Source organism: Macadamia integrifolia, chromosome 1 (assembly GCF_013358625.1).
Source record: "Macadamia integrifolia cultivar HAES 741 chromosome 1, SCU_Mint_v3, whole genome shotgun sequence".
NCBI classification, from domain to species: domain Eukaryota; kingdom Viridiplantae; phylum Streptophyta; class Magnoliopsida; order Proteales; family Proteaceae; genus Macadamia; species Macadamia integrifolia.
Window position 1 is genome coordinate 6,106,289 of NC_056557.1, and position 24,509 is coordinate 6,130,797.

At 35.4% G+C, this 24,509-nt stretch overlaps 1 protein-coding gene and 2 long non-coding RNA genes across 5 annotated transcripts; 1 reads left to right on the top strand and 2 right to left on the bottom strand.

The window, feature by feature from the left end:
- Positions 1-470: 470 nt before the first annotated feature.
- On the top strand, positions 471-2,506 carry LOC122091376. The gene is made up of 2 exons (XR_006143924.1): positions 471-598; positions 2,189-2,506. It is a non-coding gene; the product is annotated as an uncharacterized LOC122091376 (long non-coding RNA).
- A 2,524-nt stretch (positions 2,507-5,030) lies between these two features.
- LOC122091184 (transcription factor PIF5-like) lies at positions 5,031-10,285 on the bottom strand. Of its 3 annotated transcripts, none has more exons than XM_042661063.1 (10): positions 10,031-10,285; positions 9,394-9,446; positions 9,076-9,173; positions 7,988-8,897; positions 7,785-7,883; positions 7,634-7,699; positions 6,697-6,762; positions 6,195-6,494; positions 5,965-6,091; positions 5,031-5,533 (listed from the first exon to the last, which is right to left on the bottom strand). In XM_042661063.1, the coding sequence occupies exons 3-10, from the start codon at positions 9,144-9,146 to the stop codon at positions 5,496-5,498; spliced, it is 1,677 nt and encodes a 558-aa protein (XP_042516997.1). In that variant the 5' UTR covers positions 9,147-9,173; positions 9,394-9,446; positions 10,031-10,285; the 3' UTR covers positions 5,031-5,495. The 3 variants fall into 3 exon arrangements, with proteins under 3 accessions (XP_042516997.1, XP_042517126.1, XP_042517061.1); XM_042661192.1 differs by having other exon boundaries at positions 5,031-5,568; positions 10,031-10,280; XM_042661127.1 differs by lacking the exon at positions 10,031-10,285 and adding an exon at positions 9,750-9,982.
- An 8,224-nt stretch (positions 10,286-18,509) lies between these two features.
- Positions 18,510-20,453, bottom strand: LOC122086053. Its single transcript, XR_006142320.1, has 2 exons — positions 20,226-20,453; positions 18,510-19,261 (listed from the first exon to the last, which is right to left on the bottom strand). It is a non-coding gene; the product is annotated as an uncharacterized LOC122086053 (long non-coding RNA).
- Between the last annotated feature and the right edge of the window lie 4,056 nt (positions 20,454-24,509).

The window sequence follows — 24,509 nt, forward strand, 5'->3', positions numbered from 1 at the left end:
ATACCAATACCTGACCGATCCAAATCGGTTGCCCGTACCATTTCAGGGGTAAAACAGTAAGAAAAATGTATTTTTCTTTTATGAGAAAATAAGGACAAAAGTGATCGTTACACACCAATCCTTACCAATAGTGATTCATATCAATACCGATATCGATGCCAATAACTAAATCTTTGTTCCTAGCTGAGACAATTCAATCATGTGAGGCAAGGGTGATGTGGACAACTTATCGACATGATTCGATTCCAAGTAAGCTGCCACATGGCATATTAAAAATCAAACAAGGATTTTTGTCACCAGTTTCTTCATAGGTGTCTAAACAAGGAGGGAATCCCGGACTAGATGAAATATATGATATGTTTACTTGTTTGATGCTTTAAAATAAAAAAGATGTGGACAATAGAACACTGAACGGGTCTTACGGATCCTCATAAGGTTTAGGTGTTAGTCTCTTATAAAGGGTTCAGAGGGGGAGAAGAAATTCTTATTGTTGAGAGAGAGAGACAGAGAGAGATCAGAAACAAAGATGGCTACAAAAGAAAAAGAAGCTTTGCATCAAGAGAAGCCAGCAAAAGACAGCCCAGCAGATCCAGCTCAGGTCCACTAAACTTTATCTAATGCTTTATTTTCTTCTCTTCCTTCTTCGATATTATTATTCATATTCTTATAGAGTGCTCTCTCTCTCTCTCTCTTATAGAGGCTGACCCAATCTCATCTTGGCTTTGGCTTATAAGAACTGAAAAACCCATCAACAACGTAGAAAAACAGTGCAACAAAAGAAAAAACAGTAAGAAGATCACATGTTACGATATACATGGTTTGACGAGGTGCCTACATCCATGGTGATATGTGATCATTTTCGCTAGCAATGAGGAATAAAACTACAAGCTCTCTTCCTCTCATCTTTTTTTTTTTACAAAGAATTTTCTCTTGACCCTAATAACCTCCATACGACCAATTTAAAAGTGAAGACATAAAAGATACAATTTCTGAAATTTCCCATGTAAACCTCAAAAATTTTCCTTGGGGAGTAGCTCCCCCAACTCCTCTCCATGGATTTTCCAAATCGGCATGGCTCAACAAAGAATGCATGCAACAGAGTGGACCAACTCTGCCGAGCCTCAAGTCTTTCAAGTTTTTAATGTCCCTTTGAAGATGGCCCACAACCCACACCACAGAATTCAAGACATTAATCCTCAACATGGATTACCTGTAATCTGACCATAATATTTCAAGCAACCAACATGACACGTGAACATTAAATAGAGGAGATATAATAGGGAGATCCAAGAGATAAAATAGGGGAGAAAGAGATAATTGCTACTAATAACAAAAAAAAAATAAGAAATACAAGAGATTAAATAGGATAAAAGATAAGGATAACAGGGGTTTGACTTTACAAATGAAGCCATGACGTCTTGACCTAATTAGGAAGTAGCCCGCCTCTACTCAACAACTGAGCATTTGTTTTCTTTTTTTCTTCTCCCTTCTCGTTTAGTAATACTAATATATATAAAAGAATTACACCACTTATCCATAATTACTCCCTTAAATTACTCTAACTCCGCCCACTTCCTATTAACCACATAACTTAGGTAACTCTTCCCTCTACTTAATATTCAAACATCTGATGTCACATAAGCCGATGCCCATGCATATAACACAGCATTTCTCTGGTTTTCTCAGATTTGGCTTGGGTTTTGTCAGGCTCAGAAGTGTTCCTCAGGTTTATAATTAACTGTTAGCTAGTAATTAAGATTCAAGATTTTTTTTCTTCTTTTGGTATAATTTTATATTAAAAAACTCTAGGACCTTGGATGTCTTCATGTACCAATTAAGTGTCTCCGACTCCATGTTATAGCTTGAACTTTTGAATTGGACACTTCAACAATATATGCAAATTGTATCATAGATCTGATTATTGCACCTGAGTATGCCATAATCACGCAAAATAATAGTTGATTTCATGTAAAGATTTGATCCATTCAGCTCAGATGTAGAAAAATATGGGCAAAATGCAAATCACCAATCCATTGCCATATAGAATATCTTCCTCCACAAGTATTTTGGACAATATTGCATCAGATTAGCTTATTTTAAAAAAATTTAGTTCCATGTAATTAAATATGTATTAAGGATCCATTTTTGCATTTAATGTTCTATTCTCTCTGGGCTTTTTTCTTTTCAGCTTGTTGGTCAAGTTAGCCATGATAAGCTCTGTGATACCATGCATGAGAAGTATCAGAATGTTGATGAGATAGAGGATGAACTCTTTTCTATTTCTGCAACAGAGCATGAGAGTATCCCTGAACACCCAAAATGAAGATTTTTCAAAGATCCTCCTCCAACAGCTACTGGTGTCTTTTAGCTTGTAAAGGAATCCTAAAAAGCATAGTAAAGTCTTCCTTTTTCTCATTTTTTGTCTTCCCCCTTTTCTTCTTATCTAACTAGCCAGTTTTGTGATTTTATTTTTCTTAAATAATATAGATTAATTCTTGAATCAAAATTTTCAGATCACTTTCTCGATTGGTTTGGTCTATCAAATATTATCTATGGGTTCATAGTCCATTTCCGGTTCAATAGCCGAACCGGTTTTTAATATTTATCTACTAATATAAGGGTAAAGAATAATCTATTAGCATACCTTGCTTAAAATGCTTTTAAGAGAAGAACATTAAGATAATGCAATCTTTATTTGATTTTTGATTGGAGACTGAAGGATAAGTTGTCAATTCGCCGCATTGCAGTTAATTAATTATTTAATTATTATTAATCCTTCCCAAGATTAAGGATAGGAAAGGACATAATCATTGAGAGTACTCTATTAATCTTAAGATTTTCATCTGACTTCAATTGTTTATTTAAAGTGGGATATGAAGAAATTAATATTATAATGGGAGAAGGATATGTAACATGATCAAAGCACCAATATTGGAATTCAAGTTGTGGATAGGAGGAAACCTTAGAAAAATCTGGCCATGAACTAACCTATCTTTTTGAGGTAGGACCACTTGGCCATAGCTTTCTCCTTTCAACATCCAGAAAAAGGAAGGAAAAAGGAAAGAAGGAAAAGGGAATGAATGGTTGCTATTAAGAATATTATCTGTTTCTCTAGTTGGATCTCTCTCTCTCTCTCTTTCTCTTGTCGCCAACCAAACCAAGCTTTGGTGGTCTTTGACTTACATATCCCAACCTGCCCAGAAGGGCCAGAACCAATAATTTAGATTCAGAGACCAAACATGTTCTATCCAGATCTTAGTATCACAGTAATAAAAAAGTAGATATGAAATATATCTTAGAGAGAGAGAGAGAGAGAGAGAGAGTGAGAGCATCACCAGTTGGGTGGCACTGTATTGCCATCATCCAAGGAAGGTGAGTAAGGAATCTTTGGATGGGTGAGGACAAATATATTTTGAAATTTTTCTTAGGATGCTGGAAGAGGGCTGGGGAGAGATTGGTTCTTTCTAAATTACCACTTGATGAATTTGTTATTCAGTGGTTCCTGTTTTCTCCTAGCTAGTTGGAAAGATGACACCAGACATCAGGTCCTCTCCTTAGATGTTAGATCATCAAGATCAGGTTGTGAATATAATAAAGCTCTTGTTGGTTGTTCATGGAATAAATATGTCTAAATAATGTTTAAGATATTTTATAAAGTAAAAAAAAAAACCAGAACCAAATTATGCTGACTCTAGATCAAAGCAAGTGGATATATCCAATGTACAGAAATGGAAAATTACATCAAAATTTAAGGAAAAAGTGTTGGTTTTATTTTTATTTATTTTTTAAATAATAATAATAAATGTAATCTGTCCATGTTCATCCCCTTTGCTTGTGGACAAGTAGGGGTGAAGTGGAATTGAAATATCATATGATTAAAGAGTCCCCACGAGCCATGTCTGTTGCTGAGTTTCTATAACCAGGTAGCATGGCTTTTAAAGCTTACATTGTATCTACTGACCAACAGTTGGCTGTCTAGTTCTAATTTAATTTTATTTAGGGACCACTGCCAACTATCAAAACAATCCGAGTTTGATCCAACATGAGATTTTTATAATGTTTGATATATGGGAGATGGTTCTCTCAGCAAGCGTCATGGAAGAGTGCACTAATAAGGTATGATAGAATGATTTCATACACAGGGGCAGCAAGGTTATTTTATATGGGGGGAGGGGGGAGGGGGGAGGGGGGAGGGAGAGAGAGAGATGATGATGCTATTGTACCATTTCTACCGTTTCTCGCAGCTTCAGAGAACTTTTTCCTTTGATATATGTACATAAAGCTTTAACCTGAATTTGTAACATTATTTTTTGTTTTTCCAGTGTTTCTTAATTTATGTCTGGATAGCTTTAATTTAAATTTATAATCTAATTTTTTGTTATTTTAGTATAACACACTTTTTCTTTTAAAAAGGATAAAATTCAATCATTTCACATGTGTACTTGAAAAACATATAAAAAAAATTTTGATTCTCAAAAATGATATAATGGTAAGTGTCATAAATTATTTTTAAAATATTTTTTTTACCCATGACGTGAAGAACTTTTGAAAATAAGACAAGGATCAATGAAGGTTAAAACTTATCGGTTCACCACTCAGGTTATAAATGTAGAACATGAGAAGAAAAGGAAAACCTTCAACTCTTGTAGAACTCCTCCGGTGATTGGTTTAAGGAAAACATTAACTCAGTGAATTCCCTCTGGTGATTGGTTTTTCAATTTTAAGGGATATTAAAAATGCATATCTGCTTCCAAGATAAGGCTATATATGACCAAACAGGAAACAGAAGATGCAACAATAAGCATTGTTGTATGAGTTACAGCCTGATGGCTGAAAGACATCCTACACAATCTCACCAGAAATTGATCAGCTAATGATCAGTTCCAACCATTTGCAAAGAAACTCCTCTCTTTTCACCTTTTAATCACTAAAGAGCTAGACATCATCCATATCAGTCATTTTTCAAGTAAGGAATTTCATAGGTGAGATGGAGCATTTGATCAGTTTCATTCCCCATGTTGACCTTCAAGTTAAAAAATGGAATGTCTAGCCATGGTAGCAATGATTATTGACAGTAAGTCTCCCAAAGGAAATACAATTCTATGCAACAAGCAAACCAAGTCCACCAAGAAGAAAAAGAGGTTTGAGAGATAGGACCAGGTGCTCATATATTAGAAACAATTACAGATTTTGTACATTCCCCCATATTGAAATTCATACAAAGAACTCTGTTTCCAAAACTTCAGTGGGGGCAGCTCAGGATAACTGAACCAAAGATTAACATAGTTACAGTCAAGTTCAACACTTGACTGAAATATTCTAAAGACTTCGCTTTCACCATTTAAATGATATCATCTGTATGTATGAGATACCTCACCACATCTCTCGCGGTAGTAATCATGGAAGTTCAGTAATCGTCACCAGCATGTACAAATAGTTTAAATGCTCCGATTGGTCCCTTGTTGCACAAGGTCCTAGACGAAGCTTTAATGGCTTCAAGTTACGGGCATGGTCCATTCACCCCAGGGACCATCTGCATCAGATAAGCATCAATAGCCGGAGGTTAACCTGTTATCATCAGAGAAGATAGGCATTATAGAAGCCAAGATCGAGGCTTGCATTTGACCGGTTCTTAGAAGACCAAATAACAAGATAGTTCTGTTAAAATATGACTAAGAGAGAAAATTATACTATAAAGGCAACACTATGGTCCACATATTGTTGTAATGCCAGTTAACTGCCATGAATAAATATTCTTGCTCCATGATAACTGCTTAGGCATAAGAATCATTTGGGAAAATTATCCATTTATAAAAGAAGACATTATCTTAAAAGATAGGTATGATTTCATCCAAACGGGTGCCTCATCCATTATATACCTAATCTAGCTAAGAATCAAAATTTCCCTTAAAAATATTAGTTTCATAACCTTAGATATCATCAAAATAGGGGAAATAGTCTCACCCAGCTTACTGCCTTGAGTATTGTCGATCAGAACTCCTCCATTGCAGGGTCCACCACTACTGACAGGGGGAACCATTTTATGGCCTTGAGGTACCATTTGAGAACCATATCCAAACATATTCATGGGCTGTAAGATGAATCCAATGAGATCATCAGAAAAGTTTCTTTACATACAGTATCCCTCAAGAAACCAAAAGATACATCTCAAGGGAAACGTATAAGCTAGAAACCTGAGGAGCACTATGCATGTGCTGGAAGCCCACGTAGTGTGCGAACTGTTCAGGGAAATTGGAGTTTTGCATCTGGTTTTGAAAATTAATTGGATTCAAAACTGGGGGTGGGCACATCATTGATTGATTTGGTGCAGAAGATGCAGCTATTGCTTGATCAACTATTGGGACCCTTGGCAATTGCATTGGATTGTGCAAAGAAGGCAAGGAAGGTGGACCAATTCCCATACCCATTCGTGACATATAGTGTTGGACACCAGGAAACATCATTGGTGCCATTCCGCTCCCCATGCACATTATCTATACAGGCAGCCATATGAAAAAAATAAAATTAAAAATCAATTAAATAAAAAAATGCGAGTTAAAAAATGAGAATACCAATGGATGTTTAGTGTCTTCACAACCCATCCTTTCATAATTTTATTTCTACACAACGAATTCTTTGATTTTTTTTCTGAGGCAAGATGAGAAGAAATATTGTTAGCAAGACCTGAGTTCTGACCTGAACTTGTAACTGAAGTGATTTCAAGTACTCAATTGCCTCATCTAGCATGGATGCTTTGTCCGACTGTAGAATGCGTATTAGCTCAGCATCAGAGTAATCAAATAAGGAACTTATGCAAAAAGGAGAACGATAAGATCAAATATTAAGATATTGTTACAAAATGTTCATTTTTAGTTCTCTTTTACAGCTTTGATCAGACCAGCAACTTCAAATCACAATTTTCTTTTTTCCATTTAATCCTTTTGTCCTGGATGTACCTGTGGCATGCTTTAAACCTTGAGCCAAAAACTTAATGTTCAAAAATAGGGATGAAACTTGACAACTCTGAAAAAATACAAAATATCCTAGCTCTGGTAATTGGGACTGAACTACACCCGAATATTGTTTCTGTGAAGCAGCATTGGCCCCAAGCCTAGGGAAAGAGAAGTGGCAACAGGTTTGGGCCAATGCAAAAAATTCTGTAAAATCCCTTGCATTAAGATACATACTGTGATTAGTCACGATAGGGGAGTGTCCCTATTGTGATATGTTTGGTCTTCTTTAGTTTCCCTAGTTGGAGTCTAGCTAGCTTAAGATGTGTGTGCGCTTCTCTTGTAACCTACTGAGTCTGACTCTGATTTTCCTTGTTAATATAAATGATTCATTGGCAGACCACAATAGACACATTGAACCTATCGTGGATTTAGATCTCTCATCTTCTGCCATCGTTTTCTCTCCATATTCTCTTTCTCACTTCTACTTTGTGAGTACTGGTTACAGATCCTGGTTTGTTACACCTTGAAAGTTTTGAGTTTCAATCCAAGAAACAGTAATGAAGCAGAACACCGCCTTGGTTGAGCTTTAGCTGAAATCCACCAATTTATAACTAATTCTCAAGCAGGTATAGCCTTTGCTTGAGTGATAAAGTACACAAAAACAGAGAGAAAAAGTAGACCTTGTTACAGTGTGGAATAAGTTCTTGCAGTGCCCTCATCTTCTCATTGATTCTGTCTCTCCTCCTCTGCATTAAAAAAGAGCTACAATAATTAGGCAATTCATACGTTCAGCAAAAAGAAACTTAAAGGTTATTATTCATTGGAACTTACTCTCTCGGACAAATTATGAACCTCAGCAGCACGGCTCCTACGAGAAGACCCAGTTCTTTGAACCGACTTATTTGCCTCAGCTGATTCAAATTCTGCCTCCTGCGTGACATAAAGGACACCATTAGCTCAACATTTCAAATACATAGACATGCAATAGATAAGAGATATATATTCAAAATCAGACTTCAACAATAACAGTTTACCTCACTTTGGTACTCAGATTCATCAGCATCTCTAACCTTCCTTTTGTTACTAGGGATGCTAGTGGACTGTTTGCCTGCTCTTCCGAAACTGCTCCCAGATCCACAGGAAGATGAAGTAACAGTTGGCTCAATGGAACCTGTTTGTGCTCTCTCACACTGAGCAAACACTTTCTTAGCACCCTCTTTGACTGGTCCCGGCAGTATACCAGTCGCACCAACCCCATCACTCGAAACACGACTCAAATCAGCCTCATTTGCAATTTGGTTGCTGCTGCAGTGGCTTGACCCAATAGTCATGGTTGAGTCGTCTCCAACTTCACCCCTAATCACTTTGCCTGGTCCTTGCTCCCCAATTAATCCTTTTGATGGTCCTAAGTTAGTCTTGATTGGCTTTGAAAATTGAGAAAAGTTTACAACTCTTCCAATCTCACCCAAGTTCGGGGCTTGCTGGGTTGGAAGAGGAACTTGCAATCTTGGAGGAGGCATTGGATTTTCAGACAAACTAGGATCATTTGATTGTTTGAAAGTGGGTTGCTGTGATCTTAGTGCTCTGCTAGTGATGAGTGCATTGTTCTCCTCTGCGACACCAAACTTAACATATTTATCAGCTTCAAATTGTTTGACTGGCTTATAAACCTCGGTGGGATTGGTAGTTGGAAACTCATAGAAGAAATCAGAGAACTCCTTTTCCAGAGAATTTTCAAGTGGGTATTGGATCCATGATGCTGTCTCATCTTCTTGAATCAAATTGCTTGAATTTCCAAAAGACCCAATACCCTTGAACATGGATTGATCTGTCTTCTGAACTTGTCTGGATTCATTAGCAATGGGGCCTGGTTTTCTATTTGTTTGGCTTTGTAACACTACTTGCCCATTTCTCCACAAGATCTCTACAAGCTCATGGTCAGGCCTGTGGATCAAGTCAATCATAAATAAGCACTGTATTTAACAAATAAAAGCAGCTTTCATCTTTCTCTTTTTCTTTTTCTATCAAAACATTTTTCAGAGAAAACACACACACACTCACACAAACCGAGAGAGAGAGAGAGAGAGAGAGAGAGAGAGAGAGAGAGAGATTTAACACTCACCCCATGGATTTCTTCTGGTGTCCCACAGGAAGATCACCATCCGTGATCAAATTGGGGACACAGTGATTCATGGCCGGCAGACAGTAGTTGTTCTGGAGCTGCAATCATGACCAAAAAACATTGTACTAAATTTTAAAACCAAGTATAGTAAAAGATCAGAGTGCCAAAACCTACATCATAAAAGAAGAATGAGCATCAAATGCAACAAAACACAACTACACAGAAGAATCAAAACTGCCATTTTTTCAAAACCCTTAATAAGGAATTTGAAAGTTGCCTTGGGAGGAAAAAAAAGCAATGGAGAGAAACCCAACTTACCAGAACCACTTGAATAGAAATCCTTAGTTTCAGATTCTCCCAAACACAAGCCACTAAAAAAAAACCCACAAAAGGTAAAATTAGAGGGAAAGAAAATTGAATTTCAATGCAAGCATAAAGTGCAAATTGTAATTCCAACATACCCATTTGGGAAATAATAAATTGAAGTAATACAGAAAGGGGGAAAAAAATAGATGAAGAAAAATATTGCAACTAAGAAAATATAATGGCTGTATAACTCACACAGATACAATCAAACATCACTTAACCAATTTCGGAATCACTGTGTCATTTGTATAGAGCTTCAGAAAAAGAAAAAATATATATATTGAAACCAAGGAATTCATGAATTTTACCAGCAAAAGAAGAAGCTCAAGAAATAATCCACCAGAGGAGGAAAGATAAGGCAGAGACCATAGTTTCCAAAAGGAAGAAATCAAGAAACCCAGATAGAAACAAGCAAGTTAAGAAGCAAGAGAAACCAATTTATATGGAAGCAAGCATTCTTTCTTACAATTACCAATCCATATCAACTACTCTGCTGTTTTACAACAAAATAAAAAATCTATAAAACAAGAACAGAAACCAAAAACTCATAAACCCAATAAAGGAAATCAAGGAACGAAACCAAATCTACCTGATTCAGAGCTCTTTCAGCTTTGCTTTTTGCAGAGAAAAATTTATCTAGTGGTCTCTCTCTTTATCTCTCTCACTATTTATTTCTTTCAATAAATGCTCAATAGTGTCTAATTAGTGTATGAGCCTTGAGCTTGACTGAGTGTTTTATCTATAATTAGACTGGAAGACGTCATATATAGACTGATGGTGATGGGGAACTTTTCAATTTTCACAGAAAAGATAGATATTATATAACCCCGGTGAAGCAGGATAGTCGATCGATCCCATGAGTAAGGATACCCACCAACTGAGCTAGCAGTTGGCTTCCATGAGGGAAATTTTCTTAACAACAAACAAGACAAAGAGGATCTTCATTTCTTACTGTACACGCCACCTCACCGGGAGTCATCATATCTGATGGTCGATCAGTGAATTGACCTTAAGTGCTACTTTTGAAATGATCCTGTACATCCCATGGGTTGACCATTAAGTTTCATTGACTCATCTGGTCAGGTTGTAGACTTTGGTTTTGGTTTTCTTTGGCAACTTGGCCACACATCGGCATGTATTCTCCAGAGAGACAAGTAAATTCATGTTGCAATCCCATATCTGTTATATTGTTATATTTTTATAAAAAAATTGATGTGGATTGATAGTTTTGGGTTCCATTTTATAAGTCGGTTTATGAGATTAAATTTTTTTAAGATCCGTATCAATGGTATTAGAATAATCAATTTTCGATCCCAATTTTCTCATGAAAATGATGACTCGTTGTCGAAGTAAAATTACTAGGAAAGTGAAACCCTTAAAAAAACTATTTGGGATATAATGTTTTGTATTTCGTTGTAGTTTAATTTAACGAATATTGACGCATGTCCCTAGAGAGGTGTGAAGATAAGTTTTGTAACCATATTCTCCATTAATATTAAAATAAGGATCTAATCTCACTAAGAACGTAGATAATTTTGATAAACCTTATAATTCTATATACATTATTTGCACTTCTTTTATATTATTTTAAAATTATTTTTCTACCATTATTATATTCTGGAGTTCCTCGTTATGTAAACCAGTTTATGAGATTTTAATAAAACACACCAGTGTACGAGATTTGAATACAACATGGTAGACATCTACTTTTGATATCTCCCTCTCTCTCTCTCAATGATTTGTGATCTGATGCAGATAATCTAAAGCCACACGTCTCTGCAATTCCCTAAATTCTCAACGCTTTAGTAAATCCATCATTTCAAAGGGTTCCAAGGCATCAATGCTTTTGTCTTTTTTTATTGTCTCCTTGTGGGTCGTAAACCACTTGTATGGGATCTCGGTGTATGTTAGCTTTCAACCACTCAAATAGATACATGATCTTCTTCGTTGGTGGGTTCCAAATTTGTTTTATTATAAATTTTAAGAGAGAGGGATAGGTATGGGAAGTATACTAACAGATAATGTTAATAGGGTCACATGATAAAATATCATTCAAAAATGATATGAGGGTCATTTCAAAAAAAGGGAAAAAAGAGATAGACACAATAGATACTAATATACTTAATATCGACGGCAGATTCAACATTTTTCCCAAATTTTAAATAAAAGAAAAAATACAAAATCTCAACCAAGCAAGGTTATCAACCTACTTATCCGGTGTATTAACTAGGCTGAACCGGACTACATTGATTGGCTCACTCACATTTGGTTCATATTTAGTATTAATCAGGTTTTTAAATCACTTATCAAATAAATAAATAAATCAAGGTGAGTGTGACAAAATTTCAAAATAAAATTAGATGAGACTATGCAGTAAATCTATGGACAGAAAAATAATGTAGAAGCCTTTACTTAATTGCAGATTCTGGTCTTTCTTTTTGGTTACCTCTCTAGACTTGACCAGTTAATCATGAAAAACTAAAAGACCATTAATTTCATATTGACTGGGATGATGACCTTCAGTTGACCTTTATTCCCCCCCCCCCCCCCCCAAAAAAAAAAAAAACCTTCAATTGACTACTTAAAACTCTTATTTAACTTTAGATTTCATGGTCTTTAGTTCTTTATTATATTTAGTCATCATAATGAAAAAAGGTTGTTATGCTATCTTGGGGTTAAAAATTGGAACTTTTTTAAAGTTGATTAAATTGTCAAGAATGGCGATGATGATCTACAATTTGAAAGTTTGAATGAATTATCTTTCAAGTAAAATGTTTAATTATTTTTAGATAATAAAATTAGTGTAATTAATCAGAGTCAAAGGTTTTAATCAAGGTTTCTACCTCTCTAGTATGAAACCTCTCAACCCTTAGCAATTTCACAAGTTGGCATATTCAAAATAGGGATGATCAGATGTCTATCCATAGAAGCCTCTATGCACTGAACTCCTAAGGTGCCACATGGAAGGAAGATATGATAGATTTTGCTGTTGAACAAGAAGTTGCATGATCTAGCTAGCTAAGCTATTTATGAGTCATTTTTTCTCTTATTTTTTAGCCATATATTGGTTTTTCATAACATAATGAATCTTAAAAAATTTTGTTCTGTCTCATGACCACTATTGAGTTCATATATGACAAAATATCAAAGGATCAAAAAATTATTTTTATTATTATCATTAAGAAAGAAAAAAAGGCTTTGATTGATATGCAACAAACCACTAGACCCACTCCATAAATAGAAAGCTTAAAACCTTAAAACAATGAAGAATTCAATTCATGCTAATTAATTTATTTTGGATTAACATTAATTTGTGATATACCTCAAGGTCACAACATCACAAGAATTGTAACCACATGTTCCATTAGAACAAACTACGTGGTCCAAATGGCTTAGGAAGCCTTTCTGGTCCCCATTAATCATCAACTAACAAAACCCAATAAATTAGTTCATTAATCATTAGTGGTCCAACATAGTTCCCTAACTTTTTTTTTTTTTTTATAAGAACAAGAAAAACAAAAAATAAAGAATAACAGCAAAAATATACAAGATTTTTGTTGGGAAAAGAAGACCATCAAGTTTTAGCCACGGTTTTAGTGATTAAGTTTTTGCTAGAAATGGGTGAACCAAATCGAAAGGAGTGGGGGCAGTCACCTCCTTTTGCAGGCCATGTTACTATAAACTAACACACAATACATTGCGTGATGTATTAAGTATTATGCTCTATGCAAGTGGATAAGTGCCTTTTTTAGGGAACTAGGCATCAAATTCTTAAATGACCCTTGTGTCCTTTGAACAAATTTAGAGTTCAGAATCAGAACAGTAGTGGTTGAAGTGTCAGACTTAAAATCCTGATTGCCCATAAACTTGGATTCTTGAAAGGACAATAGGGCTTCAGAGTTCTGATTGCTCAGAGGCAGAGAGAACAGCAGGAAGAAACACAGACCCCAAAAGAAAAGAGATATGTGTTGATGTAGGGGATAAACAAGGATATTTTTAGTCAAATTGGGTATGGAATAAGTACTTCTGGAAAAAATGGCCATGGCAGCAAACACCTTGTCGTGTTTTGATTGGCTAATGGAGTTTGCTGATTTGATTTTGATTTGAATCTCTCAAATCATCTTTTAAGATTTGAGTCTTTCCCGATGACAATGATTTGCTTAGATTTGTTAAATCAATAATTAACAAGTACATGCATCCAGTGACAGAAAAGAGTCAAACCAGTATTGATGGTTGGGACTTGAACCGGGTTCAGATGGTTGGTGGCTTGACCCATGAAACCAAGTCATTGATTTGTTTGGGCTGAATTATTGTTAAGTTTGGATTTGTGAATGATCATCAAACCTTTCAATCATAGTGATCGTATAGCATCTTTTGCCTTCCGTGGCTTCAATGAATTCCCCCCTTCCCTCTCCTTGAGGGGGTAAAGGGGGCCATTGCACCCAAAAAAAAAAAAAAATAGTGATTGAGTTATCTATTTTGATTTTAGGGTTTATGAACGGATTTTGCAAAGTGACTATTCTCTTTGATTAATTTACTACTTTGAGTGGTCTGTTAAGGGGTTCCAAGCATGTGGAATTAAGATTTAAAATAATAATAATAAGAAATAATTGGTAAAAAAATATTATAGGATTAGTATCAACCAACATTAACTAATTCCAATATGAGTCGGTGATATTGATACTTAAAACTATGGTTATAAGATGTGATCATGAGACCAATCTCTTACTTCGACCAGAGTAGTCGGATGGGTTAAGGAGGTTCTAAGAGGTGGTGGGTTAATGGTTGATCAGGAGGATTCCAAAAAAAAAAAAAAAATCTAATTTTTTTAATGAAAACATAAGGGTGTGATCTAGAACGATTTAGATCAATTTATATTAGTATTGTGTGGATATTTATTGAGATCAATATCAATATCAATCACTAAAACCTTGGTTCCTAGAGTTTGTAGGTTCCAAGAGGTCATGTAACTAAATCTCTCACTTCACCAGGAGTTGAGAAGGCTTAGGGGGTGGGAGTTACATCTAATATATTTTTTATTTATTAAATAAATGAATAAAACATTTTTTTGGTAAAATAAATAAATAAAATATTTTGACATAGTAAACAATATATATAATATCTACGTTGTCGCCAGAAATGACTTTGTTATCCTCTTATGTACAAAATCATTATATTTAAAATTCTATAAAAATATTGATTCCTTTTCTCATAAAAGGAAGAGGATACAACCCTAAGTATGACATTTAGCCATATCTAAGGCAATAATCTTCAATCTAATGTTCTACCAAAAAAAATCTTCTATCTAATGTTCAACATTTTTCTATTTTTTTTTTATATAATCAGGCCAAGAAAATAGAATTTATGACCTTTTAATTGTGATATGATGTTCATGTGAACTCACGTGCAAGGATTTAGCTCTCGGCTATTAGATTGGTACAATATCCGTCTAGATTGGATTGTATTAGTTTGGATTAGTCAATTTTACCCTTATTTTTGAGGGATTTTTTTTTTTTTAATGATTTTACCCCTGTACCAATATGGATACCTAATTTAGATTGGCCAAACCATGCTCTCGAGTGCTTTGATGGATGACATTGTTGAGGGTGTCTTAGTTTTTATTATTATTATTATTATTATTGAAATTCAATGTGTTTAGTTTAGTTGATCCTTGATATTGAGTTACTCCCTTGAGGTTCAAGGGTCTATTAACAAAGATCGTCATTTTGTAGAATAAAATTAAATTTATAAAGAAAAAAAATTACACTATTGGTGAGAAACCCCTTCTCCTATCAAAATGTTGAATTCTTTCGAAAGAAAGAATCCCATGGTTTTAGGTATTGGGTTTCAGATCGGGTAGATATTGGATCAGATAGAGATAGTATCAATCTGTATTGTACAATTTTATTCTCAACGATACCAATACCATAGGGTATTTTTAAAATTATGCCCCCATCTCAGTACCATGCACTGATCTAATATCGACCAAATATCGATATCATTGTTGACAAATATCGATACAAATCACCCAATACAGCCGATCCATGTCCAATACCTAAAACCATGATCTTGACCCGTAGGGTAATAGAATCCACACATGGACTTGAAGCCCTTAAAATCACACATTGTATCCTTTGTTATTAAGCATCAAACCAGCAGATACGCACTCAAGCACTCAAAACAGCTGGATCACTATAGGCATTGTCCTTTGAGAGTTAGTCCTGGGTACCTTTTTGATTTATTGTTGTCACTATGCCCATTTGAATTTGAAAACATCTTTTCAAGAACAAATTAGGTTGGATATATCCATCCATCTATACTTCAATTATATAGAAGTACATACACCCATCTAAAACTACAACTTAAGGATCGATTTTTCTTAAGAATTAATCCATTCACTGTGGTCTACCGTGACTCCGGGCAGTAAAAGGAGAGAGAGGGGTCCCATTTGGATCATCCCATCGTTCAGCTGTAAAAGAAAACTTTATCCATATTTTAAACCTCAGATATCAGATCAGCACTACTTGATCATGATCCAGTATATATCAGTATATAGGGCTTTCCTCCTCTTGAATCTTTTATTTTCTGACCAATTTTGAAAGTTTTCTTTTGCCATTTGATTATTTCATGAGATGGCTCAAATAAACGAAATGGATAAGGGCTCACATGGCCTATGTGATAAAAAAATATAGACAATATATTTGAAACCCATCTTTTATGCCACGTGGACACAAAATACATGCAATTCTAAGCATTTTTTTTTATTATTATTAGAAAAAGATGAATTAATTATTATTATCACAATGGTTTGTTATTTTTCTAAGTGTCACAAACCATCTTTCATGCCACATGGATAGATGATATGTCTTTTGTATTGACAGAATCCAATGTATATCCATGTACATATACCAATAGTACTCTAGATATTACAATGAGCACTCTCCGGACTTTAAATGAAAATAAATAATAAATAATTAATAATTAATAATAATAATAATAATAATAATAATAAATAACTCAGATTTATCTTGTGATTTTTGAAAATATCACCTTCCATTATTACATGGAGACCAGAGAATCATAACTTTCTACTGTCCTAAACCAATTTTTGCTAGGATTTGGTCTGGGCCTGGCCTGGTGCATTTGTTCACTCAATACAAACTCAAGTACTCATACTAAACGGACAGGCCAGTCCATGGGCTAGAAAATGCAATCCTAGCTAAGCCCAATATGGGATATCTTCTTACACTAATATTCGTGGTTAGGGTTTTCTGAGTGTTTTGCACTAATATGGGCACTGCATCTTTGGTTAAATGCCTCGCTGAGAGGGCTAGATTTGTTAAGGTGAGAACATGTATGGTCAAGGATGCATTCGATATTTTATCTTCTATAGTGTAATGTTTTCTGTTTTTCTTTCATAAAATAAAATATAAAAAATAATATGTGAGAGAGAGAGAGAATTTCTTCCACAGATGAACACAGTTTACATGAGGGACATCTTTTTTTTGGTCATTCATAAAAAAAAAAAAAAAAAAAAAAAAAAAATGACAGGTAGGCAAGGAGAGTTTGTTTTGCCACATGATGGCAATACAATATTGGTTGAAAAACAAATGCAAGGTGAAGTAAAAACATTGACCCCTTTTGTTTGATCTCCATTGTGAAGTGTCATATCCACAACTGGCCTCACAAGTCACGATATTATCCGTTTTAGCTAAGATTCATTGCACAACTTTAAAACGTGTCTCAACTTTGTAAAGATGGCCACGACTTATATGAATATTCTATGACCAAAGGTGTAGCTGAAGGGATTCAAATCTTCTCCAACCCCCTCTAGCCCCCTCCAACACACATCTACAGTTGGGGGACCTACATGCACCCAAGAATCTCCCAGCCATCAAATGTGCTCTGGAAGGGCTAGAGGGTTGGAGAGCATCCAGACAGTAGCCGATATGGGACTAAATTTTATAACACAACATAGTGAAGCTGTTTGTGGAAGCTTTTCTGTCTCCTTGATATTTTTTTACTAATATTTTCTATTAGTCAATCTTTAATACCGAAGGATTGACCCTAAAATAGGTCAAACTTATAACTTTAATTAAGTACATATTCTCTAAGAAACAATTTTCTCCACTCCTTATGCCTTTTCAAGGAAAGATCTAGGTAGGGTGTCAAAATCTTGGTACAACCGGCTAGACCCAGCCAAAAAGAGCCTGGACTAAATCAAATTGAAGCCTTATTGGGCCGGTTTTGATTTGGGATATTGTAACCCTCAAAATAAATCAGATCATATCGAAATCCGAATGAACATTAAGCCAAACCATTAAGAAACAAAAAACATTCCGAAATCCATTAAGAAAAAAATTAGTTTTGCATAGTTTTGTATAATTTTGTATGAAAAATCAAATCCAAATCGGACAAAAAACTGAAACAATTATATATTGATATAAGAAACCAAAACCAACTCACACTGAAACCAAGGGCCCGTTTGATAGCGTTTTTGCCGTTTCTGTTTTAAGAAACGGCAGAAACATAAATTTTCGTTTCTAGAAACAGAAACGGAATTGAAGGTGTTTGATAAGTCATGTTTTTAGAAGTCGATGGTAACCAGTGAAAGAATTGCCACAAGTCGTTTCCAGAAACGGCGAAACAAGTAACTTGTTTCGCCTAGGTCGTTTCTTGAACCATAAATAAGTAAAAATTTCTATTTATATTTATAAAAATAAGTGAAATGAAACAGTTTTATCAAACATTTTTTGCTCCGTTTTTGTTGGTTTTGGAAACAGAAACGCGTTTCTTAAAACGTTATCAAACGGGCCCCAAAATTTCCTTATTGATTTGTTTTCGGTTTCACCATTCTCATATTGAAACCGATTCAACAGGGACCTCGAAACATGCCGAACTGACCCATTGGCACCCCTACGTCTAGGCTTGTGAAGCCATTTGATTTATTTTTATTTTTTTGCCACATTTGATTAGCTTTCTATAATTGTGGATGCTGGGTATAATCTCAAAATGCCCAAACACATTATTCTCCTTATGTACAAGACACTCAATTTACACAGCAGATATGGCCATAAATAATTCGGATGATGCCTAGTCATATGTAAATAATTTCTGAATTTTGACACTTTGAAGAGAATTTCCTCCAACATATTATTTGACATGCTAGCTTTACATCAATGTAGTTATGAAAAAAAAAACCCTATTGTTTACAGTCTTTATACATAGACCAAATAATACAAGAAAAATTGTGTTCTAAGGGTGCAATTCAAGCTGCATCCAGGGTTTCTTGCAAACCACTTCCGTGCTCTAGAATTTAAATCCATAGTTGCTTTACTAATTAATTAGGCTGTGGTGAGTAATCTCTCTTTCTCTTCTCCTGACGTATTTTAGTTGATGAATCGTCTAAAAATCGGGCCTCCCCAAGAAGAACAATAGCTTCCTTAATCTTAATTTCCATATGCTTCCCCAATTTTAGTCTCGAACGATAATTTGGGATATGGCCATTCAAGCATTTTCTTCTCTCTCCAACTTCACCCGCTAACTTATAACCTTCCCTTTGAATATTTTCAACATCTTCTAGCCATTGTTTTATCTCATTGTTTGGTTGTTCTTTTCCATAATAGTCCTCACTGAGATCTAATCTCCTCTTGATATCATTTGCTCGAACGCTTAACTCTTCCATCAAATCTTTCAGTTTCTTTGATTTTGCTTTGTGTTTTCTTAGATAGCTGAATTTGAAAGAAGGTTGTTGTGAACGATTTTGTGATACTATAAATGCAATAATACCAACAGTTGCAAGGACTGCCATAGCTGCAACCTAAACACAAAGTAACAAATCTTGGGAGTTAGAAAATGAAAATGAAGGTGTTTACTAAGTGAAAATACACAAAAGTAAAGCAAAATATTTTCCTTTTTCCAATTATTCTTTACACCCACAAATAATATTAATGTGTCTTTGTTTCTTAATTGTTCCACCCAAGGATTTAGTTCACGGTATCTGCATTCATATAAATCTTAGTCAATACAGATATTGATATCGATATGGATCAATTATATTAAAGTCGATCAGATTGTTTTTCTCTTTAACAAATCGATACCTAAGTTTTTTAGAACATTTTCTTACCCAAAATAAATAATTTTTTTAGAGCATTTTACCCTTCTTTTTTCTGATACCATTAACATAGAATCAGTCAGATATCATTATCGGTAACAACTTATATAAATACAAATCAACCAATATAGCTTGCCAACAATATTTACTCCGTGGCATTTCGGGTGGAACCCAAAATTTTGGGAAAAGGTAGACCTTAAGGTCAATTCATTGATGTCAAGTTCCATCTAAGATGAAATTCATGAAAGGAAAAATATAATTTTAAAGATTAGTTAAGAAAGATATTTTTTTTTTGTAAACTTAGCTAAGATAATTGAGGACTATCAAGAGAGTGCACACCTAGACACATAAACCATGTACAAAGAGTATATGGATTAAAAAGTATCATAATACAAGTTAATGACACTGTACATGACAGTTGGTGAGCTGTGCTGCACAAAAAGCTTATGCTCACCGGGAAGTGTCAAGTTTGAAGCTTCTAGTTGTTATCTACTCCACTTCCCCACTTATAAAAAAAAAAAAAAACTGTTAAAAAAATTTTTCTAATTAAATTCATGTCAAAGATCAAATGAGTCCAATTTTCTCAAAATCCCTCTTGCTGGTGTTTTTAAGGGAAATAAATAAATAAATACACACACAAGAAGAAATAGAATTTAAGGAAAGTGATGACCTTGCTGTCTTCCAAAGATTGCAAGCCTTGTTAAACAGGGTTGCGTAACTAAACGCCTGCACCACAAAAAGTTAATGAATGTATAAATATAAGAGAGAGAGAGAGAGACCTGAAGGTTGGATATGAGTAAGAGATAGCCTCCTTTATGAGAAAAGGCGATTATCTCTTACAAGAAGCGAAGGGAAGAAAAAGAGTAAAAAACTCTTGCAATGTAGCAGCGTCCTAAATAGCCTTGAAACCCCACTAGCTTCAACGGATAAGAAGAAGAGAAGCTAAGTCAAGAATCCTTCTACACCCAAATATAACTAACTGCCTTGAATGTTTCTTACAAGTGTAATCACTCCTCACCATTGTCATCGCCTCCATCCTTACTCTCTCCTATTTAACTGATGGTAATAACATTAAAATCTACTGATGGGTGGCCTTATTTTAAGGGTGTGTTTGTTTGTAACCAATAATAGATTTTGTAACTATACTTTATTTGCCCTTAATATAATTGGTTTTCTTTCTCGATTTAAGGGTAAATGTTGTCATTTCACATAACTAAGACCTGTCAAGTTAGAAGTTATAAAATGAATTAACCATTGCTCAGGTACAATGTTTCATGTTCTTCTCGCTTAGCATTGTTGCAAGTAACTCTGCCGATCAATAGATAATCTTTTTAACAAAAAGAATAAAAAAAAAATTCCGCAAATACTCGATGTTAGTTGGGTCAAAAGTCAAAATAAAATATTAGTAAGGGGAAAGTCTTGAATGAGTTGATGGAGTCTTGAGTCAATGGGGAGAATCTATTAGTCTTGTTGCCGTTGAGTCTTCGTTTACCTATTCTTTAGTAGTTGTTAATAATTTAGGCATGTTAGATTAGTTCTTATAACCTCTTTTCTTCTTAAGAGTTGAATGAGAATAAAGTAATGGCAAAGTTCAATCCCAATCAAAGACTTTTTATTTTTAATTGGAGGATGGTTATTCCTCGAAAATAATTATAATTGTCTTTATTGGTTGATCTTGAACCAGGTATTGGTAATAGATCAAGGGTAAAATTATTAAAAGAAAAAAAATATATTTTTTATAAAATGTAGGGATTAAAATCAATTGATCCAAGCCAATATGAGTGGATGTAGATCGGCACCAACAGATACCAATAACGATTCGATAGTTGAGATTTAAATCCCTGATCCAAACTGGTTATTCATAGGGGATCCTATCATACTGACATGGTTCCCGATATACACTGTTCAATTGGTAAAAATGGTGACCCAACACATGCAGATTAGCTTCTAATAATAGAGTGGAGAGCAAGGCCGAAACTGCCATAGAGGCCTTTCTAAACATCCGTTCTCAAACACAGGCCAAGGGTCTCAAGGCCAACATCACCCCAACTCCATCAACCTCGTGCGACCGACCTCTTATGGGGCGTTACTTCGTTGGACCAGCCACATCTCCACCATCACCAACTTCTCTCTTTCTATGGTGACAACCAGTCCGAGGAGAAGCACTTTTTCAAGCTCTGAGGAGCTGCTTCTATCCAAAAATGAGTGTAGAGGAATTATAGATGCTCTAAACCTATAAGTAGATTTTATTGAAAACTCATCAAAATATATCGAAGCAGGCCATTCTTCAAAATGAGTTAAGAATTCGAGACAAACTTAACAAGTATTCAAAACTGAGAGGAATCTTGAGGATGACATCTTTTCCATAGTTCATAAGGAGGGGCTTCTTCAGCTTCATAGCCTTGTATTGGACTTTTAGGGTTATAAGACTGTTTATAAGTATAGTTGACTTAAAGTAAATAGCCATCCATCTAGGTGTGTCACAAAAGCCCGGTCAACCCGAACCAATCCTAGCCCAAACAGGGCTTGGGTTGAGATTTCAGGCTATAGGGTGGGTTAGGGTTGAGATTTTCAGGCCCGAGGCAGGGTTGGGTTGGGCTTGGCGGTTAAAGTCTCAACCCAACCCAACCCAACCATGTGTATTAAGTATATAATCATATAAATATGTTAATAATTATTAATGGGTACTTATAGAAAATGGTCTTTCGTTTTTCACAATTTACATATATACGAAAACTTTGGTCTTTGGCCTCTGCAATGCATCAAGATCAAGCAACCAAGTAACCGATAGTATTGAGTTGGATTGGATTAGGTTAAACTTGGCCCAATCAGGGTCCATCAGGCCTGGGTTGGGTTAGACTAAACCTGACAAGGTTGGGCCTGGGCTGAGATATCCCAGTCCAACCTAAGGTTGGGCTGGGCTTGGGTTGTGTTAAGAGACCTTAGGGTTGGGAAAACCTAGCCCATCCCGGCCCATTAACACCACTACATCCATCTATGTAATCCAACGGTCTTATCATATCAATAGATGTGAAAGTACATAGAATAGGGTAATACTTACAATTTTTTTTTTTTTTTTAAGTATGAAAATTTCACTTGTCTTCCCTTTTATTCCCCTCGCAATTAAAGGGAACGGGAGCAAGATCATGCAACCAATTTGGATCAGACAGAAATACCTCTGCTTTCAATTAAAAAATTGTAATCTTCAACTGAACCCCTTTGACTGGGGAGACTTGAATCTTCAAGTGCAAGTACAAAAAATCCTTCCTTCTGCTTCCTCTACATTAGGATTCACAAATCCTCTTGAATTTAATAGAGTCTAACCATTATGTTCAAGCCTTCAATATCAGCTTCATAAGTTCTCACAAAAGTGGGTAAATATGATTCCAACTCATTCAGTTTTCTTCACGAAGTTTCTTCGCTTCTTTTACTGTTCTCACTTCTGTTGGATAGATCTCAAAAAAATGAACACTGCAACTTAAACCAACCCAATCCTATGTGTCATTGAAAAGTTATATGCATTTGAAATCAGACCAATAATAGAACCTGAAATGGAATCTGTAGCACAAAGTACATGCGCACACGGAGCAATGGATCACAAAACTCATCATAACCATCAAATGAGCATAGAGCATCAGCATGATCGATCCTAATCATCGGATTGGTGTCAGGCACAGCGAGAATCATGCATGATCACGTCCATCAGATCAGCAAAAGGGTGACACATGTCCCTGTGGCTTTTAACCTCACCAAGTGACGTTTGATTGGTCGTGACGTAAGAGGAAATAATGAGCCAATAGAATGATTGCAGTGGGTGGGGAAACCATTTCACCTCTTCGATTCGAAACCCGACTTGCACGATAGAAATGGAGGCCTCAGCGCCTTGGAAACATAGGATCGTTTGATACGTTTCAAAAAATACGTTTCTGCCGTTTCTGTGTCCAGAAATGTTATAAACGAAACAAAAAGCATTTGATAAAACTGTTTCGTTTCACTTATTTTCAGAAATAGGAATTAAAATTTCTACCTATTTATGGTTCAAGAAACGACTCAGGAGAAACAAGTTCTACTTGTTTTGCCATTTCTGGAAACGACTCGTGGTCATTCTTTCACTGGTTACTATCGACTTTCAGAAACATGATTCATCAAACACCTTCAATTCCGTTTCTATTTCTAGAAACATAAATTTATGTTTCTGTCATTTCTTGAAATAGAAACGACAGAAACATTATCAAACAGACCCATAATCTTGGTGTGCATGCACCGCACTCTCAAGAAGTACACAAGATACAAGAATTCTGTGTTGTACACCCATAAAATGTGCTTTGTGATGCTGTAGTTAGAGCTAGGGGTGCAAGTTTGGCCTTGGCGGCCTAAACCCGCCATGAGGATTGGTCCGACCCTGAATTTTTTTAGCCTTGAATTAGGATCAGGGCGGGTAAGGGTTGATGTCCACCCCACCCTAATCCCCACCCTGACTTTTTGCCTTGATTTGGCCTACCCAACCCTGAATTTTTATCTTTGATTTATGGAGTGATCGATGGCCAATTTTTTAAGTTTGGTAATCATTAACCACCATGGTTGTATAAGCAATTTAAATTTCTTATCTAATAATGTTTTTTATATTTAATTTTTATTTTACTTTTCAATTTCAAGGGATTTATATGCAAAGTCAAATGAACTTTTAGTTATTTCATATTTTGTAGGGTCAGGGTTAATCAAGGACTCCCTGGCCTGGCCCGACTCTATCCAATCAAGGCCAATCAGGGTGGGCTTGGGATGGGCTGAGCCCTGTAGGTTGGGCTAAGCCCTGTAGGGTTGGGCCAGGGTTGAAATTCTTAAGGGGTGTTTGGTTCAGTAAATCTTTGGGATGACGTTCTTTAGAATAATAATTCTTAATTTTTGGAGTTGTGTGGTTTCACTAGGATGACCCTCATAAGTGAGTATCCTACTT

Excerpts from the sequence above, each read along its gene's own strand:
- LOC122091184 (XM_042661063.1), bottom strand. The coding sequence starts at position 9,146 with ATGAATCACTGTGTCCCCAATTTGATCACGGATGGTGATCTTCCTGTG. Across the intron at positions 8,898-9,075 it reads CACCAGAAGAAATCCATGGG|GCCTGACCATGAGCTTGTAG; the intron begins GTGAGTGTTAAA and ends CTTGATCCACAG. Across the intron at positions 5,534-5,964 it reads TACTCAAGGCAGTAAGCTGG|ATGGTCCCTGGGGTGAATGG; the intron begins GTGAGACTATTT and ends TATCTGATGCAG.